The 21,912-nt window shown below is 42.7% G+C and overlaps 1 protein-coding gene across 3 annotated transcripts in view; it reads left to right on the top strand.

The window, feature by feature from the left end:
• The window catches only part of fam189a2 (family with sequence similarity 189 member A2), a 36,325-nt gene extending 14,726 nt beyond the window's left edge, over positions 1-21,599 (top strand). The window contains exons 3-11 of one of the 3 annotated variants that reach the window (XM_030417622.1): positions 1,622-1,732; positions 14,736-14,855; positions 15,351-15,458; positions 16,506-16,639; positions 16,757-16,892; positions 17,659-17,728; positions 18,261-18,437; positions 19,663-20,003; positions 20,897-21,599. In XM_030417622.1, the coding sequence (XP_030273482.1) occupies positions 1,622-1,732; positions 14,736-14,855; positions 15,351-15,458; positions 16,506-16,639; positions 16,757-16,892; positions 17,659-17,728; positions 18,261-18,437; positions 19,663-20,003; positions 20,897-21,187 (1,488 nt within the window). In that variant the 3' untranslated portion in view covers positions 21,188-21,599. The remainder of the gene's footprint in view (positions 1-1,621; positions 1,733-14,735; positions 14,856-15,350; positions 15,459-16,505; positions 16,640-16,756; positions 16,893-17,658; positions 17,729-18,260; positions 18,438-19,662; positions 20,004-20,896) is intronic. The other 2 variants (XM_030417623.1, XM_030417624.1) reach the window with 2 other exon arrangements.
• Positions 21,600-21,912: the final 313 nt, after the last annotated feature.

Raw genomic sequence — 21,912 nt, 5'->3', positions numbered from 1 at the left:
CAAAGAAAAAGTATTCACTCACCCATCCAAATAATTTAAATCAGTTGTTCCAATCTTCCCATGGCGTCAGGTGTATAAAAGCAAGCACCTAGGCATGGAGCCTGTTTCTACGAACATTTGTGAAAGAATGAGTTGCTCTCAGGAGCTGAGTGAATTCCAGTGTGGTACTGTGACAGGATGCCACCTGTGCAACAAGTCCAGTTGTGAAATTTCCTCGCTCCTAAATATTCCACAGTCAACTGTCAGTGGTATTATAACAAAGCGGAAGTGATTGGGAATGACAGCAACTCAGCCACGAGTTGTGCGGTCAAAGGAGCTCTCAATGCAAGTGAAACAGGCCATCCTTTGGCTGCGAAAAAAGACAAACTCCATCAGAGAGATGGCAAAAACATTAGGTGTGTCCACGGAAGACGACAGTGGTTTATGATCACAGGATCCTTTCTACGGTAAAGAGGAACCCCTTCACAACATCTACTCACAACCTATCACAACACATTTTTCTAGAGTGAAGAAGACTCTCCAGGAAGTAGGCTTAACATTATCTGAGGCACACCACATCATCTGCAAAACATGGTGGAGGCAGTGTGATGGCATGGGCATGCATGTCTTCCAGTGGCACTGGGTAACTAGTGTTTATTGATGATAAGACTGAAGATGGAAGCAGCCGCATGAAGTCTATAGGAACAGCCAGTCTGCTCACATTCAGCCAAATTCAGCAAAGTTGATTGGACGGCGCTTTTCAGTACAGATGCACAGTGATGCAAAACAGACTGTGAAAGCAATCCAGGAGTTTTTAAACGCAAAGAAGTGGAATATTCTGCAATGGCTGAGTCGATCACTGGATCTCAATCCGATCAAGCATGTATTCCACTTGCTTAAGACAAAACTGAAGGCAGAAAGACCTGCAAACAAACGACAACTGAAGACTGCTGCAGTCAAGGCCTGGCAGAGCATCACAAAGGAGGAAACCCAACATTTGGTGATCTCCATGGGTTACGGACTTCAGGCAGTCATCGTCTGCGAAGGATTCTCAACAAAGTATCAGAAATAAACATATTATTTGTGATTATATTCATTTGTCCAATTACTTCCCTTGAAATGAGGGGACTTTGTATGAACATTTTCGCAATTCTTAAACCAGTCTTCCAATTTTGATGTAAATACCGTCAAATTAAAGCTGAAATTCTGCACTTCGATTTCATTTAGATTATTTCATTTCAAATCCATTGTGGTAGCATGCAGGGCCAAAATTATGAAAATTGTGTCACTGTCCAAATACTTTCACACCTTGGGACTAAAGACACACCTCTGATGTATTTTCAAAGACATTCTGCTCCTCTTTACATCCTGAATTATTATAACAATATTACAAATCAGAAAAATCCCAAAAAAGGAAAAAACGTTTGTGATTTCAGATGGGCTTTATTCTAATCTAATGTCTTTCATCTAATCTCTGTGATACATTTCAATTTACTGTAACTGTTTTGTCACTGTCACTCACCATTTGATTTCATCCTGCATAATGCATATTTGTTACAGGGTGAATCACAACTCAAACCCCAATAATCCATCTTCCCCTCCTTCTGTCATACACCCCCAACCCCCATCCCTCCATCTTCAGGTCAATGTGTTTGTCCTGCTGTCTGTGGTGTGTGTGCTCCTTAACCTCGCTGGATTCATCCTGTGCTGCCAGGGAGCCCAGCTGGTTTCCAGTATGACCAGCTGCCGACTGGTGAGGCTGTTATCTGTTGGTGTCTGTCTGGTTTTGGTCTCATTTTTAGATACTAGATTTTCTTGTGGCTTCCCTCTATTCCCCCTGTGAAAGGTCAGTTGGAAATGACAACTTGAGAGCATCATGTTTTCAAAGAATCTAACTTTTTCATGACTTTATAGTCACACTGGATGGAAAAATGCAATGAGTATCAGGGGCTTTTATGTGTGCTGGTCGAGTGTGTGTGTGTGTGTGTCTGTGTGTCTGTGTGTATGTGTGTGTGTGTGTCATAGTGATGACATTTTCCAGCTGGTTAATGAACCTGTGACAACACATTTTACAAGATGTTGGTCAATAATAAATAATCAATAATGTCTATAGAGTGCTTATTTTGATCTTAGATGACGTATTCAAGTTGCCAGGTCTGTAAATCAGCCCCCACTTTGACCACAACAAGTGTAGCTGACACATACGGACGAGCTGTAAAGTAACACTGATGTAATATTAGAACCTTGTCAAGGCGGGCTTGTAGTAATGTGCGGGTTGACCCATAATCCACAGGACCCTCCGACTGCCCCAAGGATTGGGAAGGTTTGGTTCAGCTTACGAGAAAGTAATTACCTGTGCGGGTAGGCAGTGACTTACAAAGCAATGTTACCCTCAGAGTCCAAAGAACCCCTGTCGATGAGCACCAGAAGTATGTTTGTCTTTTGGAGAGATCAGCGTTACACATACCATCTCCTCTCCCCACTGGCTCCAGCGGTGCTGTTCATTCCATTTTGTTTTCATTAAATGTATTTAGCCTAGATCTTCCCACTACTGCAAGTTGGGGAGTAAGAGGAAAAGGAAAAAAGACAGAGAGCTCCGTATCAGACTTCTTCACCCCCAGCAACCGGATCAGCACCTTGGAGTGCACAGTGGCGTACAGTTTCACCCTTTATCTTATCCTCAGTCCTAACCATTATAATGTATTAAGTTGTTTTGTGGGTCAGACTGGGTATGGGTCATTGTTTAGCACATACACTGCTTTTTTTGGTTGGGCAGCATGAGTTGGCTCTCATGATGGGTTGGGTGGGTACAGTTATGAAAAAATCCTGACCCACCATCACTACTAACTTGATTTAGCCAAGTTAGCCTTGGTTTTGACAAATTAGCACCAGCTAATGCCTTCATGAGAAGGCATTAGCCACCCCAAAAAAAACAACAAATAAATGCATATGCACTTATATGTTCTTATCCTTAGCACTTTAATCTAGGGTGACCATACGTCCTCTTTTACCCGGACATGTCCTCTTTTGGGGGGCTGTCCGGCCTGTCCGGGGGGAGTATATAAAATCCTTCGAATGTCCGGGGTTTTGAGTTTGTGTAGCATGTACTTCAATGGTTCATTTGGAAACACACTCTGAGAGGCGGAGTTCCACGCCGAACCCCGGAACGTGTATTCATTCATTATAAAACAGTGCAGCGCATCAGTGCTCTCTGCTGCTCTGCCCCTCCGCTCAGTTCTAAGCAAAGCCACTGACGTGACGCACGCATGCACTGTCTGCCGGTGAGCGAAAGAAAAGGGAGAAATGCCGAAACGCAAATGCACTTTTACAGACGAGATGCGGAAAAAGTACCTGTGTTTTTGCCAGGGTCATGAAAAATGGGAAGCAGAATGTACTGTCTGCAAAGCTGGGACGTATGTGTCCGTGGCAAAGACAAATGCTTTAGATAAATGAATATATTGTTTATAAACGCAACTTTGTGTGAGTATTTTTCAGTATCTCCAAGAGGCCTGGGCCAGTATTCACAAAGAATCTTAAGGCTAAATGTAGCTCCTAACAGGCGAATATAGGAGCAACTCCTAAAAATAATAGGCTAACAGTCATAACTTTAGGACTCCTAATTTTTGAAAATAAGAGTTATTCACAAAACATTTTAAGCCTAAAAGTAGCACCTAAGTCTGGGAGACCTTAGAAGTAGTCCAGAGGACTCCTAACTCGTTATGACCTGGTCACAGCCGAATGTTTTGGAAACGCTAAATGACAGGGAATTATTAAAACGATGTCGGATGGACCGTGAAGGGATTGAAGTTGTGGTTGAGTTGGTGAGGGACGCAATAACGTCCTCAACCAACCGAAACAATCCAATAACGCCAGAGTTAAAATGTTTGGCAACACACCGGTATTTGGCTACGGGGAAAATGCAGCTCTTCGCACGCGACTAGTATTACCTGGGGACCTCCAGTGATTTAGAAATTATCCCACCACGTCCGTGTTTCGTGCGGCGCATTCACACAGGATACGCGAAGTCTGTGTTTTAACTCTAATTTACTGACATTATCCCCCGGGTCAATCGCACCGGAGCCCTTGCTGGAGCAGCACAACGGTTAGATATGGATATTTTTAATATAATAACTGGTGAGCCTGTTGAAAGATGGAAAAGTGTTCCTTACCGCAGGCTGCCATGCATGCAATCCATCTAATCATCTTTCGAGATTAAGCTCTTCTGATGATCCTTCTGAATTTGCACCCAAAATGCTGTTAAAACTTTCATTCATAATTCCCAACGCAGCCTCCATAATTCTCGACCAGGAAAAAGGCAGAAAAAAGGCGTGGAAAACATAAAAAACCTTAAGAAATACAAAAAACCACCCCAAATCACAGAGATGCCGATTCGCACAGGACTAATATTATCACATGACCTCTGTGTTTGGCGAAATATGGTAGGTAATTTGTGGTGGAATTTCTACTTTACAAATTACGGGACATGGCAAATTCGCACGGGATTAAGATCACAGACGACCTCCGCAATTATTACAAATTACCGGAGGTCCCCAGGATATACTAGTCCCGTGCGAATAGGGCTTTTGTCAATCGGAAAAAGTTGCATTCCATCAATACACAAATTGTCTTTGACGCATGTTACAATATACTGGACATTGTTGCGAAATGGCTGGATCAACACACGATTCACAAATTTTTATAGAGAGTGGTTTGACGCAGCTTTTCGAGCAATTCAAGTTTTTCATCACAATCTTCTAATTTGTCATTTTTGTCGGAAGCGTTTTTGTTTGGGGGGGGGGGGGGGGGGTGCACTTAATTCTCCTCATAAATACATTTCTTTATTTAATATCTTTCATAGGCATTGTCATGGGTTTGTAGGCAACTTCCTTATTTTCACTTCATGCATTGCGTATGCCTAAATGACTTTTCAATGGGCTGCCCTGTCACTCAACAACCAATCACCGTTGTCACCGCTTCTAAGTGCGTCCTTATAAAATGACGTCATCCATAGCAACAGAGAGTTACTTCTAGTTTAGGAGTTCACTGCTTTCATAACTAAAAGTAGGTCTCAGCGGCTTTGTGAATTACTCTTAAGAAACAACTCCTACATAAAATTTTTTTGTCCCATTTAGGAGTACTCCTAACGTTAAGATAAAAGTCTTTGTGAATACGAGCCCTGGTTAAGTGTCTTTATGGGAATTCAGAAAATGCGTTTAACTCAGAAGTGCGTAAAAAACACTTGACCCGACCCGAAAAACCCTCAAAATTTTGCGTGCACGTGCACAACTCCGCCCCACATAGTAGTGTCCTCTTTTTGGGGATTCAGAAAATGGTCACCCTACTTTAATCATGGCATGTATGCGCTTAAGATGAGGGCTTGATAATTGTTTCTATTTTTTCTTTTTATGTTGTGGTTTCTTTCTTGTGAAAAACTACTGTGAGTTGCTTTGGACAAAAGTGTCTACTAAATGCCCTAAATGTAATGTAAATTTAAATGTACTCCTTACTGCTTCATGTATGTGCTTTATACTAAGGTTAGCCAGGTTTAGGGACTGTGTGCTTTGTGTCACTGAGTTAGCAAGCTTCTAAAGAGCAGGCTCAGAGGCTGTGTATTGTGAGTTGGCAGCACACTGTTGTCATCACTAACCATTTACAACCACCTCATGTGTCATTCACATGTAAGAAAACATCTAATATAATGATACTGAACATAAACGACGAACATGGCTATTGTTAGTCAATAACAAGTTTATCATCGCTGACAAGCTATTAGTTAGTAGTGAGTAACAGCCACAGTTATTGGATTGTTTTCTTTTATCTGTCGTAGCATTTGATTTATATTGATTGCTGTCTGGTGCTGATACACAAAAATTACCTTAATGGAATTTATTTCAATAAAAATGCAAGACGAATGCAAGACATTACAAGTAATGTAACATGTATATGTATGTTACACTGTAACACAGGTAACAACATCTACCGTGATATACCTAGTGTTTGTGTGTGAGAGTTATTTCATATACTACGGAGCCCTGGTGGTGACATGGATGTTTTTGGTTTTTTTATCTTGTGAGTGCAACTTACCCCGAATTTCTGCTGCGTTACGGCTCCAGTCAAGTTTTGCTCTGCCATCCGCTGTCCAGTAATCCCCACCGGTTGCGTTTTGAGTCCACCACGGCGCAGTACGGTAGACAGCTGGCGTCGCGAGGCCGAGGAGTTCCCGCGATAATCACATGATCACTTGCGACCGCAGTTATAGGTCTATGTTATAAAAACAACAACACGAAGTGTTCCCGACTGAAGGATTAGCAGAAGAACTTGTGTTTTTCTCCTTTTTGAGATTTGTGTGTTAGCGTCAACATGGAGTGTTTTATTTTGAAAAGTAACCAGATGTTATATTGTCGTTTCCATGCTTGACTTCCTGTCTGCTCAGTGCTAAATTCAGCTGAATCGCTGTGTCGTGCTCCGGCATCCGCCAGAAATAGAAGTCCTGCTTATCTGCTCCGGAGGGCTCCGGACTGCCGGAGCTGGGACGGAGCAGATATGCAGCGCAGCGGACCTGGTGGGGATATCCAGTGTAAATTGGCCGTTACTATCGCGCACTCGCATCTTACTGTATCTTAGTACTTAGCATCTCGCACGTGCGAGATATTAATTCATGCGCATTTTGACATAATTAAACAGTGCAGTTGGTTAAATGCAGGCTTATTATCGTGGGTCGAGACCATTTCAGAATTTTAATTGATTAATTAATAAAAGTTAATAAAGTGTCTTATTGTTATTGTGAGAAAGAGGTACATGTAATGGGTATTTTGATGATCCACGATGAGTGTCCAGGTGTTTTAATAGCTATTATAATAGCTGTTTTAATAGCTAATATGCTAGCCATGATGGTTGAGGAGTTGTCAAGGTAAAAGTAGTTTGGTTATAATTAATTTATGAAATAACGTTGCAGCAGTGACAACTGGCAATCAGGACACACGATTAACAGTGGATGCAGGTGCATATAGTATCATATTCATGTGAAAGTTGTGACAGAAAACCTAAATTTACTAAAATACCTTCAATTTTCCATGACATTCTCACACAGACCACATTCTCTCAGCTTTCGCAGTGACACTAAACACGTTTGTTGTGTTCTGTTATTATATACAACAGATATACTGTAGCGTCCCATCCAGGACGAACAATGAACACATGAGCTGGTTTATCTTATGATGTGCATTTACTGCAACAACCCTTAATGGTCACTGTTGGCCGTAACCACACCATACAGCAACACTCGTTTTTTTTCTCCGCTCCACTTCTCAACTGGAACCAAAACAAAATGTGCCAACCTCCTGACGTCACTTTCTGCTCCTACCCAAATGCATCAACATTCAGAACTTTTAATAGAACACTAAATACATATGGCAAAATACATTTACAGGGTTGCGACACTGCCCCCCCCCCCCCCCCCCGTAGGCCATGAGGATAAGAGGAAGGTGTGTATCCCAGTCGCGTTGGTGCTCCGCGGTGAGCATGCCCAGCTGTTGTGCCAGGGTCATATTGAACCTCTCTACCAGACCATTACTTTGAGGGTGCAGGGTTGTGATGCACGTCTTGTGCATGCCCAGACGTTCGCACATGGTGGCAAACACACGTGACTCAAAGTTTCTTCCCTGATCACTGTGGATGGTCTCTGCTGCCCCGAACCTACTGAACATTCCCTCCACCAAAGCATCCACCACAGTCTCCACCTCTTGGTCTGGCAATGCATAAGCCTCTGGCCACTTTGGGAAGTAATCCATTGCAGCCAGGACATAACAGTTGCCTCTGTCTGTGCGGGAAACGCTCCCATGACGTCCACTGCTACTCTCTCCATAGGAGCTCCCACCGCCAGCTGTTGGAGCAGTGCATCTTCTTGGGGGCCCTTATGAGCTGTGCAGAGATCACAGCGGCGACAAAAGTCCTTCACATCTCTTCTTACCCGCCCCAAGTAGAACCCCTGGTGCAGACAGCACATGGTTATGGAGACTCCGAAGAGCCCTCCCCCAGGGGTTTTGAGCACTGCCTCCCTCAGTGTCCTGGGGACTACCACCTTCTACCTTTCCTCCCCTGTCGCTGGCTCATTCCACGCTCTCTGTAGCACCATGTCTTTCACCCGCAGGGCCTGAAACTTCGACCATAGCCCCTTAGTTGTGGTCAAACTTCCTGCTACCTCGTCCCATGGTGGTCTCTGTCCCTCCTCAACCCACTGCAGTACTGATTGAAGATCCACATCCTGCTCCTGTTGAGTCCTCCACTCCGCTGTGCCAACTACCTGCGTCTCTTGGCAGACTGGCCCACTTCCCTCAGGCATGGGGCATGTCTCCTCTGCCTCCCGGAGCTCTCTCTCATGGACTTCTCTCCGCTCACAGTATCGGCATCCATCAGGCGTGCAGGGGCGTCTGGACAGGGCATCAGCGTTAATGTGGTGAGCCCCAGCCCTGTGCACCACTGTGAAAACATAGGACTGCAGCATTTCCAACCAGTGTGCGACCTGTCCTCTGATTAGTCCTGACTGTGAAGGGCAGCCCACCGAGGTAATATTTAAAGTGCTTCACCGCCATCACCACAGCTAGGAGCTCCCGGCGTGTGACACAGTAGCGGTGTTCAGCCTTGTTGAACGTCTTGCTGAAATATGCCAACACTTTCTCACCTTCTGGCCCTGCCTGAGCCAGGACCACACCCATGCCGACATTGCTGGCCTCCGTATCCAGGATAAATGGCAGGGTGGGGTCTGGGGGGAGTGAGAACGGGGGTCTCCATCAATGCCCCCTGGAGTGAGCCGAAGGCCTGCTGGCACTCTGGCGTCCAAATGAAGTCACTGTCCTTCTGGAGCAGGCAGTACAGGGGGGCAGCTGTGCAGGAGAACCTGCACACAAACCTCCTATAGTACGAGGCTAGGCCAAGGAAGCTTTTGAGCTGACGCTGGTCAGTCAGTGTGGGCCAGTCTCTCACTGCATGCACCTTATCTTCCAGCTTGCTGATGCCTTCTCCCCCCAGTCTATGCCCCAAAAACTCCACCTCCTTTCTCATGAAGCGGTACTTGTCGGGGTGGATCTTCAGACCTGCTGCCACCACACTCTCAGCAGCCGAAGTGTTCCCAGGGCTGCCTGGAAGGACCTCCCATGAGCCAAAATGTCATCCAAGTAAAGAAGACATTCCTGGCAGGGAATGCAAGCCAGCACCCTGTCCATTAGTCTGTGGCTGGGGCGTTGCACAGGCCGAAACTCCACAGCCCACTAGCCTCCGGAGCTAGCTGCTAGCACAGGATGATGAACACCTACACCAAATGTAGCGTCCCGTCTGGGACCACTGTGCGAACAATGAACACGTAAGCTGGTTTATCTTATAATGTGCATTTATTGCAACAACCCTTAATGGTCACTGTTGGCCGCAACCATGCCGTACAACAACACTCTCGGTTTTTTCTCTGCTCCACTTCTCAACCGGAACCAAAACACGTCAACCTCCTGATGTCACTTCCTGCTCCTACCCAGCTGCATCAACATTCAGAACTTTTAATAGAACACTTAACACATATGGCAAATCACATTTATAGGGTCGCTACAATACTATTGCTCTTTATACCACAAGGGGGCACTGTACGTAGAGAGGTCAGAGTGTAACAAGATGCCGACTACGTATGATATGACGGTGCTACTGAGAACAATGTTACAATATAAGTTGTTGAAGTAAACGGCACTTGTTCATGATTCCAGCGTCCCATCATTGTTGATTATACAACAAGTAGTTCCGACCAAGCAATCTGATTGGTCAACAAGAGATTGAGACTGTGCTCAAATCAGCATGACAGCACGCCTGACTCATTACTCAAAATATTACTCCGCCAAGTGTATCCGTCTCTATGGCAACATAGTAACTGTCAGAGCTGGAGCAAAAAAAATAAAAAGTACGGCTTGAAATTCAAACTTTCTGCCGTAAAACATGCAGAGGAAAAGTCGGGAGAAGCAGCCGCTACACGTTTCTCTGTCGACCCCAAGAGAGTAAGAGATTGGCGATAAAATAAAACAGAGCTGTCCGAGGAGGACAGCAACAGGGCCAGGCTGCCTGGTGGAGGGAGGAAGAAGACTAGCGAGGAGCCTGAGATAAACATGCGGGGGTGAGTTATCAGCAAACGGGCACGCCTCGAGAGAGTGTCCCGCAAAATGATGTGGGCGATGGCGAAACAAATGTACGCCACCATGAGTGACAGCAGAGATGAGGAGTTTGCAGCGAGTGCTGGTCGGCTGAATCATTTCCTCCGCCGCAACAACTTCACTTTCAGAAGACAACTGTTGCCCAGCAGGATGCCAGAGAATTCACAGAGAAGCTGGAGAAGTTTGTGACATTTTCATCCCGGATTTTTGAGAGGAAGGAATTAAACGCCTGTCCCAAATGTCGCCTGGTCCCAAATAAACGCCCCGGGTATTATTTATTTTCCCTTCGGTGTGAGAGACACTATTGTGACCGCGGTGAATACGTTTTATAAAAAATAGAAAAGAAAAAAAAATCAACATCTTTGTTATAACTTGGGCGATAAAAATAAGCATTTTCTGTTTATCTGTGCAGTATTGATTTAAGTATTTCGGAAATTCCGAGACCGCGATAAAACATTAACGTCAGCTCAGAGTTCACTCATCTGGGACTAGAACATCCTTTCTGTTGCTAGGTCGTTACTAAGGGTTGGATTATTTGCTGGAGTGGTAAACTACGTTCCATTACACATATGAGTCTACTGACGTGACTGATTTTGTTTCAGTTATTAGTCAGACCCCATGTGTGTCCATGGAAACGCGACGCACACTCGCAAAAACCTTTAAAATTTGAGAGCAAATTGTCCATCAACATGTATATATTTTAATTATACATTTTATTTTTGTTGGTATTAGTTGTATAATCACAATTTTACCCTCGAGGGTGTGCTTTAACGTTATCTGAGCACTTCAGTGCTCATTGCGGACCTCGGCTTAAGTTAACACCACAACATTCACTTCATTCAATCATTTGAGCCAGAGTGCCACTGCATCTTACGTGTCTTTTTTTTTTTCTCGCGTGTGGGAGATATAATTTGCCTACACAGAATACAACAAATTTGTTTAGTGTTACTGTGAAAGCCGAGAGAATGTGGTCTGTGTGAGAATTTCGTGGAAAATTTAAGGTATTTTAGTAAGTTAAGGTTTTCTGTCACAACTTTCACATGAATATGATGCTATATGCACCTGAATCCATTGTTAATCGTTTATTTGTCACTGATGCAACGTCACTGCTGTCACTGCTGCAACGTCATTTCATAAATTAATTATAACCAAACTACTAGTACCTTGACAACTCCTCCATCATCATGGCTACCATAATAGCCTTGACACTCATCGTGGATCATCAAAATACCTATTACATGTACCTGTTACCGTTACACAATGACAATAATTAGAAACACTTTTTACTTAACTATTAATTCATTAATCAATTAATCAATCAATTCAACAATTCTAAGATGGTCTTCATCCATTTTAATAAGCTTGCATTTAACCGACTGCACTGTTTAATTATGTCAAAAGGCGCATAAATTACTATCTCTTACACGCATGAATTACAATCTCGCACACATGAGATACAGTAAGGTGCGCATGCGAGATAGTAAGACACGTGCGCGAGATAACAAAAACCCCAAAACATCCATGTCACCTCCAGGGCTCCATACTTCAGGGAGAATTGTGCAAAATAATCAAGACACATGTGAACAGAGGACCGTTATGTATTCTGCTGGATTTACTAATATTTTGCAATTTAGCTGGGAAAGTTCTTTGCCTCTGAAGACTAGGTATAAACAACATGAAAAGAAACAAGCATTAAAATGTAGACTTGTGTATAAAAAAATGACTAATATTATATATGTGACACAAACACATCTTTGGCATGATGTTTTGTTTTGAGCTCATCCAACTTGGATTTGAACCTGACCATAGATGAACTGTTAAATTGCTGCAAATCTGAACTAAACTCTGAGCTGCATTTACCTCAGCATTAACATCAATATCAACACTACCTCCACATCCACGTGCTCCACTCTGAACTGCTGTAATAAAAATAATAATGATATTGATGATAGTAACGATAATAATGATTATAATAATGATTATAGGCCTGCTGTGTATGAAACCCTAGTTGTTATTATGATTATGATTATTTGATCACACACACTGTACTGGATGTGTGTATTAATATGTTTGCAGGCTGTCATGGGGGCATTGTACAGCTCCACAGGACTTCACTCGGTGCGTCACCCAGAGAAGGCTGATTTGGTTGCAGGAAATGTGATGAGTCTTGTTGCAGCCAGAGCTCCTCTGTGTGACCCTTTGACCTTTCCGGCTGTTGTGTTGTCTTTCCTTCCTCTCTGAGCTGGGTTTCCTATCCAACGCGTCTTTCGTCTCGCTCTGTTTTTCAACTGTGTTGGTGTCCATCTGTACCGTCAAGGTGTTTGAATGTGTAGGAATAGATTAGGTTATGCATTGGTTTGCACTGTGCTCTATAAATAGTGGCTAGTGTGAGTGTTGGGGCCCTATTTTTATGCTGGTGCAGATCAAGTGCAGTACTCCCAAAGTAGCTTTTTCATCTGGCGTCATATGTAAACAGATACAGTATTTTTTCAGCAATTGAAATTTCAATGCATGTACAGAAATAACTTTGGGGGCATAGTTTTATTATTATTATTATTATTATTATTATTATTATTATTAATATAACCATCTCTACCAAGGAGGTTTTCTCCTGTGTCCCTTTGTCTGTCTGTTATTTGGCTGATTTGGCAGCAGGATTACATGGATTTCTACAAAACTTGGATTGAGGATGGGTCTCATCCCAGAATATACCCCATTAAACTTTTGGTACAGTTCTCTCACTTTCTTTCACATTGTGAGATATGTGAGACATTTTACAACATGTTTGTTAATTTCTCAGGGAATAATGGATGGATCATAATGTAAACAATCAGGTGTGAGTGTGAGTGAGCACAATGTGATGTGGATGTGATGGTGGAGGTATGCACTCTACTGAGTGCCATACTAGTTTAATGTGAAATGGAATGCAAAGCTCTCAATTGGTCGGATGGGGGATAGCCTTACTTACCTTTTGAAGTGATAAATCCCTGACATGACAAGAATCTGTAGTGCTGTAGAAACGTAATACAAAATGAAAATATATATATATATATATATATATATATATATATATATATATATATATATATTTCATTTTGTATTACCAAAAAGCATATATATATATATATATATATATATATATATCACACACATATCTTCTGAATTACATACTGCTTTGTTTTTCTCTTCATTGTCTAGGAGTACAGTGGTTATTATTTATTGTTTAAAGGGGTCATATTAAGCAAATTTTCAGGTTCATACTTCTATAGTAGTTTGTGTTTCAAAAAACACATTCTTTTTCTCATAGGGCGCATTGCTGCAGCACCCCTTTACATGCTGTGTTTTGAGTGAGAGATCTTGCCTCTGTTCAATCTTTGATGAAAGTTGCTCATGCACTTTGCATGGACTTTGGCCTTTTCACTTTGCAGACCTTTCACATGCACAAAAATGCTTCATAACACAGTAAAGGAAGGGCAAAAACCAAAAAGCAGAATATGATCTCTTTAATACGTAATGTCTGACGTGTTGTGCTGCTGATGCCAAATTCACAATGCAGGATTTTAGCCCCAGATCAGAGGCAGATTGGAGACCGCTCCCGTAATAGCATTTAGCATTCCTTAGTAATGCTAATGCAATGAAGTGTCCAACTTCACATTGGTAAAGGTTACTAAATGTTATTCGGCCTGAAAGTTGCTAACGCTGTTGCATTTTGTCTCATGTAGAGTTGTCCAGGGGATTCTGTTGCAAACTATCAGCATGGCCTGTTTTGGGGAGGGGGAGGAGGGCTCTCTGCATCAGTTGTTTGCTTGGTGATATTTGAGACTGGATGTACTCCGATGGTAACTGAGTTCACATCAACAGTAAATGCAAATAACTTTGTTCTTTGTGTTCTTTGGTCTTTAAAGCTGAACCTGCCATTCAAAAGACTGTTTTCTTTATCCATTTCTGCTCAAGGAGGTTTGTTTCTGATGTCATCCACAATGTGCTGCATGGCTATCCCAAACTACGGGGCGAGCCGAGGGTCATACTGTGCGTGTGTTAATCATGTGTAAAAAAAAAAAGGAGAAGGAATTTGATTTAATGCGTTATTATCACATTAACTTTGACAGCCCTAGTTTTAATACTTGCGCTTACCCACTTATTCACACTCATTATATCCACTATTAATTATTGATAATATAATTATATAATATTATTATATTATAATTATTTATCATTATTATCTACTTTGAGCCACCATTATTTAACTAAAATCGCATTGTGTTTATATTTTGTTAAAGTACTAATAGTCATCTGTACATTATTGTCTCAGTATGGATATCAAGGTGTAAGATATTGTGATATTTGATTTTGCCTCCAGGTCAAGGTCAAGGGGTCTCCAGAAAAAGATGCAACCTTACGGGGAAGATAAACATCCACCACAAGATTCATACTCATCTGTCTTGGGAATTTTGAAATAAGAAATGTTTCTAATCATATTGAAATAAACCCTCTTTGTGTTTGTGTGTGTGTGTGTGTGTGTGTGTGTGTGTGTGTGTGTGTGTGTGTGTTTGTGTGTGTGTCTTGCATCAGAGTGAGGCTGGAGATGTGTGTTACTGCTGCTCTCTCTCCCCCACTACCCAGTGTCCTGAGGAGAAGATGCTGGAGCTCCACCCTGCTCACTCTTGCGGCACTATGAGGATCCTGCTCAAGGTGCACCTCTACACACACACACACATACACACAACACTGCCAGGTATATACATTGAGCTGTAGGTAGGAATGCACGTTTAGATAGTCACATATAAAAATGCAGTATATTGCAGCATAACTGACGAGTCCGATGTATGTAGGTGTGTCTGCTGAGCTGGTAGCAGGCCAGTGTCCTTTGCAATTGATTGAGTCAAGGTGAACACAGTGGATAGCCATGTGTGATCACACTGTGCTCTGACACAGCACTTTTCACATCAGAGCCGGCAGATTTATCAACGTGTCATGCTGCCTTCAGGGGGCTGCAGGAGTAGCTTTTTATACACTATGAGGCAGCTTTAAGATATTGTAAGAAGCCAGAAAAAGGTGAGATGAGAGCTCTGTGAGGTCTACTGTCAGTTCACAATCTGCTTTGAATACTGACAACAGATTGTGGCTGTAGATGTGTGCCTGCTAAGTTTTTTAAATGATCTGATTGTGTGTGTTTGACTCTCACAGAAAGTGCTGTTTGCACTGTGTGCTCTGAATGCTCTGACCACAGCTGTGTGTCTCATGGCAGCTGCTCTCAGATACCTGCAGATCTTCACTGCAAGAACACCCTGCATGGTAGGATCACACTACAGTCAGCAGATAATTAAGTAAAGAAAATTTAACCATACTTTGTAGAGAGAAAGAGAGAAAGAGAGAGAGAGAGAGCCCTCTTGTGGACGAGAGAGCCAGGGACTATGCAATGTGAAAGGGAGTGCTTCTCAGTCCCTCTTCCTCTTCTCAGGAGACAGGGAGGTAAATTGTCATAGCCTTTATCAAGCCAAAGTGCCTGCAGTTGCTGGAGTGCACAGCTTTTGAATATAGTGCTGTGCCCTTCGTCTTGGCAAAATCACTTAGGTCACATAATATATGGGTATTTAACATCCTGTCTATAACTATTTATTTGACATATTTCCCATCAACAGTTTGGCTGTTGATATATTCATCTGCTGCACAGCTACATGTGATGGAGGCAAAAAGCCAGAGAAAGTAAACCCTGGAGCCGAAAACTGCTCACTAAGACAGTATAGTTGACCGGCCAAGCGTTGGTACTCCCCTAGTTGTGTCCCCCCACACCGCCCAAAGACCCAGCACTAGCACTGATCGTCGCACGCCTGATTTGGTCTGAACAAGGCCTGAGGCTCACTTATTACCATATTGTATTGTTCATTGTTGGCTGTTCATTGTTTATTTCAATTTGGTCACTGGATGCTAGCCTTCATGGTCTTAATAATCTGTGAACAAACAGAAATATAAAGATGGCCGGTTGTGGTTTATAGTGGGTTATGTCTTGTGATCTTTTCGTTTCACTCTCTGGAAAAAACAAACAAACAAATAAGCACATTTTCCAAGAAGTTGAACTGTTCCTTTAATGACCTGTAATGCACAAGGCAGCCTCACCAGATTTACATTTTTTAAGCACTAGTTGTGTAAAACCTGAGAAAAGCCTTAACCCTTAGCTGTAAAGACCATGCAGATGTTATTAGTCCCTCAGCGACACCTTATGTACGTATGTCGACTTGCCCTGTAACCAGACAGTTACCCTGCATGTGCCTACTGAAATGCATCTCATATGATAACTTAATAACATGATGTGTGATGTCATGTGTCCCTGCTCTGTGATAGGACGAGGCCAGGGCCACAATGGAAGAGAGGGAGGAGTCTGCTCAGGCCCCAGACCCAGACGAGTTTGTGGCTCCAGCCCCTCCCCCCTCCTACTTCTCCACTTTCTACTCATACACACCCCGCTTGGCCCGGCGGTAACAGCCCCCCGCGCCGCAAACACACGCGCACACACGCACACACACGCACACACATTTTTTGTCTTGATGACCATGATGACTGGCTCACCAGTTTGTTCGACATGTGTGTTTCAGGATGCTCGGGGACAGTGTGATTCCTCTCCCTCATATCTACGGGGCTCGGATGAAAGGGGTGGAGATCTTCTGTCCATTAGACCCCCCACCTCCATATGAGGCTGTTGCTGGAAGCTCCACCAATGCAGTCACACGGGTAGAATTCCTATTAGCATTCCATTGGCTAATAGACCCATTGTTGATGGATTTTTGAGGCTGATATTGAGTTATAAAATTCTGCCAAAAGCATAGTAGGGTTCATCTTTTACACACATTGTTGAGCCTTTCAGTCCCCAGCTGAAAATTGTGGATTTGCACTACTTAGCTTCAAATATTCTTGCATCTTGTCTTTGATGTGAATACTTGCAATAAAGATTTTTGATGATTTGATAAAAGAAAACTGAATTTAGATTGGCCTAAAACATTTTTAAGTTACAGGATGCATTTTTAAGATTCTGCCAACCAGAGAGCTCATTACAAGGAAACTGGGCTACAACACATCATAACATGAGAATAGACAACTGAGTTATGATGGAACCTTTTCTCCATTCAAACTATGTCACTAATCAGTCTGGAATCAATGGGGGTCAAGGACCAACTATTTATTTCATTAAATAATTAACTTTAGTCTCTTGTGGATCATCAGTGCAGGGCTTTACAGCAAACAGAACATGAATGCATAACCACACACCTGCATCACCACATGACATAAGCAGGCAAACAAGCACACAAATAATAATAATAAGGTGACTAAGTGGTCACTGTGATGGCTAACCTACATCTTGTTTTTTTTATTGTGGATATCCAAGTATTAAAATGTGTATAGATAACTTAATTTGTCAATACACTAGAATTACCAACAATGCAGATTGTTTCCCCAGTTCAGATAACAATACTAGTGTAATGGTCTCTATTTATTTCAGGACTCTGAGATTGCTCTGACAGAGGTGTCTATGAACCAGACTATGTCTCCACCAGGAGCTTCTCTGCGAGGTAGGAAACGTGTCCAAACACCGGGCATGGCAGGCCTGAATGTAGAGGGGTCATGGGGTTGTTTGCGGCCCCCCAAATTTCTTTCATGTCCCACATAGCCGCACACAGTCAAACAAAACTTCACTCTGTACAGAAATGTACCTACCAAACTCTGACTCTCTGTGCTTCTGGTTTCAGTAACTGTTGCAGTAGACAAACTCTATTAAAAGACATGTACTAGAGCTTTTATCCCCCTTCAAGGGGTCGCGGGGGCTACTGTTTAAAGCATGCAAAACCCAGTTATCTCTATGGGCGAGGGCAGGGTACACCCTGGATGAGTCGCCAGCTCATCGCAGGGCAAAGGTTTAAGATTTAAACACAAACGCAGAGTTGCAGCATATGGTGAAATTGTACCTTATGCTGGTGGTTTTGCTCTGTGAAGCTTTTTAGAAAATTTGTGTTGTACAAAAAAATATTAATCATGGTAATGTGTGCTTCTAATAGCTAATAGTTCTAAAAGCATGTGTGTCCATATGTCTATATTCACACTTAGGCATGAGTCCTCAGACCGTACCGGCATCACCAGACGTCCTTCCACAGGCCAAGCCCCAACCACAGCTGCAGCCCCCTCCTCAGCAGCAGCAGCATGCTCCAGCACCGATTCCCTGGAGGAGAGCAAGGATCCACCGCTCCAACAGTGACCCAGTTCTGATGGACATCGCTGCTAAAGGTTGGCTTTTTCCCCCTGATGTGGTGCCATGCAGTCTTTGGAAATTGGAACACCAATGTTAGATGAGTCCACTGTGACACACAAATCCAGACTACATACACAATCAGCACATGAATAAGCCTTTTAATTCAGTGGAATGGATAGAGCACAGAGCATGGATACCTGACTCAAACTCTACAGGCTGGGTTCAGACATAACTTAAGAGATGATGTCTGGTTTCGGTCAGACTTTTAGACATTAAGTTTGTTCTGTTAGTGAAAATAAAAGCAATAAAACAAATAAATGTAGTGTTAAAATAAGTGAGATATGTCCCAGCTGTCTGTGTTGGGGCTATATGGCCTGTTAAGTGCTAGTGTTTGGATGTAAAAAGCAGACCACCTGTTGAGTATGGGTCAGGCTCAATTAATAATCTCAGTGACAGTGATCGATTCACATTGTGTGGTCATTCTTCCCGATTTATTCAACAGAGGATCTTAAAGCTATCCAGCAAATGAAAGCATATCAACTTAACAATAGCAACTTGACTGGTGCGCAGAGGCATACAACTATGAGGTGCCAAAGTGGTTAGTTCATAATTATCAGCCAATCAAGACAATCAGCCAATCACATCACTGGTCTCATGGCTCTGAAGCATCGGAGCCAATCACAGTGAAGTAGGGCACAATGACAAGACTAAATTGAGGGTACTTCACTTGGAGATCCTCTTTCTGTTTTCAGCAAATCTGCTGCTAAAATGTGCATCTAATCTGCAGCTGAGTGCAATGAATATCGTAACAAATGATAAAAATATATTCAGGTGAAGCCGTTTCATGTAGCAGACAGGTGTCATTTGCATGTGATTTAAAGTCAGTCTACCATTGTGTGTAATGAAGCAGCTGGATTTTTTAGCATGTGTGTCCTGTTGCAGTCAGACTTTTCATACTGTAAAAAGCAGCTGTGGACAACATATACTGTAAGAATCACTCATAAAATTTAGATCAGTGCAGACATTCCTGCTTTAACCACATTAAATAATGTTTCTGTTCAAACCTTTTTGTTATTGAAAAGTGGGTCTGCACATTTTAATCAAATTAATTCTTTTCTTTTCGTAATTTTTACTTTTTTTCACTACAGCTCTGTTTCACACTGTTCGTTCAGGGTCTCAAATGATTCATATACAATATGTATATGTATATGACAAAATGTCGTCATTTTCAATGTTCTTCCACTGTGATGTCTGCTGTAGTGCAGAGCAGCTGCGACGCCTCCCTCGCTTCCTCTCCACAGACCACAGATTCTTCCACCCAGACATCGCAGCCCACACTGGCTGCTCATACCCAAGGCCAAGTCACAATGCGACGAGGCGCCAACAATAGTAGGGTGCCCCGCCGGCCCAGGCCCTCCTCAATGGTGGACTACCAGAGCTACCGCCACACACAGCAGCTGGTCAGGAAAATCCTGGAGCAGCCAGCAGCCCAGGGCCTGGCCCCAGAGGTACAGGAGCTGGTGGACAGCATACGTAATGTGCTTCTGTCAGATCAGGAGCACATGGAGGAGGCTGTGCGCTGTGCCAGTTACATAGAACAGGTAGGAGTTCATACATCCACAGTAGGGCTGCCCAACATGGCCATGTGCAAAATCCAGATCTCAGAAGCTGACATTTTTTAACAAGGGTAAAATAAAACAGAAATTTAATGAAGTACTGTAGTGCTGCAGAGATGTGAATTGTAAAATATCTATTAATATTGCCATTAATAATCTCCCAGGCCAGTTATCCCTATCCCTGATAAACTGCAGCACATTGACTATGAATTAGCGTGTTTTCATTTTTTGCAGTATTGATATTCCAATTATCAATACCAGCTATTTGTTATTATTTTTATGCGGTGCGTGTCACCACTGTTGTGCCCACATACCCCCACCAACATACTCAAGAATTAAGTTACCTTTGATGCTGTTGTGTTTAACACACAGTTAACCTTCAGAAAAATCGTAAATGATGTGCCCCATACATCCATTTTTCCTGATGTGGTATTGGATATCAATATTTTTCAAGGTACATTTCGGTATTGTGAAAACTCCACAAAGAATAGGCAGTCTTCGAGTCTTTAATCTTCTTCCCAAGTCAGGACTGTGTGCAGTGTGCAACTGATGTGTGACTTGATTCCAGGACGCAAATTTGATTCACCATCTCTGGGCATGGCCGAACACAGTCAACCAAGACATCCAGTCGTAGTTCCAAGATCAGTTCAAAGTGAAAGTCAAACCAATGTCCCGGCCATGACCTTTTATACACGTAAATTGGGTGCCTGAAATAACAGAAACGCTGAACATTTTTGTCAGGTGCCTGGTGGACATAATAAACTGCCAAATGTAAATTCCAAGATAATGAATCAGTACAAATTAATACATGATGTTGTTGTCCCATACAACGTCTATATTTCAGGTCTCATGAACAATAGTTTCCTGTTTGCTTTCAGGTGTTCACTGACTCCGTGGTTGGTCCCAGTCAGCCAAAACCTCCCCAGCAACAGCCAGCAGGCAGTTCCTCCCAGACTTTCCCTCGACCCCCCAGGAGAAGACCTGGTTTGCTGCACCTACGGAGCTGTGGGGACCTCAGCTCCTTCACCTGCACTGCACTCGAATCTTTGGAACATCAAGGAAGCAGTAGAAAAGTCGGATCAAGGGCAGGGTCAAGGACAGGATCCCGCCCAGATCACCCTGAACGGCCTCACAGTCTGATTGGAGTCTTTAGGGAGACGGTGCTTTGAGAGAACCACCAGTATTAAAATATGCAACACAGTTGGATGCTGCCTTATCTGTTGATGAACTGAGAGAAAACTAAAGAAATCCAACTGTGTGTGTGTGTGTGTGTGTGTGTGTGTGTGTGTGTGTTCTCAACTGAGTTAGTATGAGTGCAGTTTTTTAAAAAGGCTTTTGTTCTGTTGATATGGTTCTTTTGACAATTTATTTGTGAAATAAAATATGGGCACCCGAAATGAAACACACAACATTTTGTATGCTTTTTAAGCATTTATAGAGATATAACATTGTAACGGTTTTGCATATGTTCTGTGTATATTCAACTCAATACAGCAATACATGACAATTCTTTGACTTGTATTATGTTGTTAATGGTCAGATGCAGTGGCTAAACATTTTCACATAAAACAGTGAAGATTTATTGCACGAGTCCCTCATTCTTGGAAAGAATTTGGGCACTACTTAGAAACAGAAATGGAAAGTATGCACTAGCATACTTTTCCTATTTGGTCTGAATTTTAATGAAATAAGTAAAAGTTCCCTTTGATATTACTAATAATGAATGAGAAGAAACACCATTTTCATATAGCCCCAAATAACAAAAATTGACAATGTTCCATCATTTGCCGCAATGACAGCTTGACAGCGACGTCTCATGCTCCTCACTAGCCTCATGATGTTGTTCTGAGGCAATGCGTTCCACTCCTCCACAAGTGCTACACGCAGTTCTGCC

Source organism: Sparus aurata, chromosome 5 (assembly GCF_900880675.1).
Source record: "Sparus aurata chromosome 5, fSpaAur1.1, whole genome shotgun sequence".
Lineage (NCBI taxonomy): Eukaryota > Metazoa > Chordata > Actinopteri > Spariformes > Sparidae > Sparus > Sparus aurata.
This window is presented reverse-complemented; position numbering and strand designations above follow the sequence as displayed.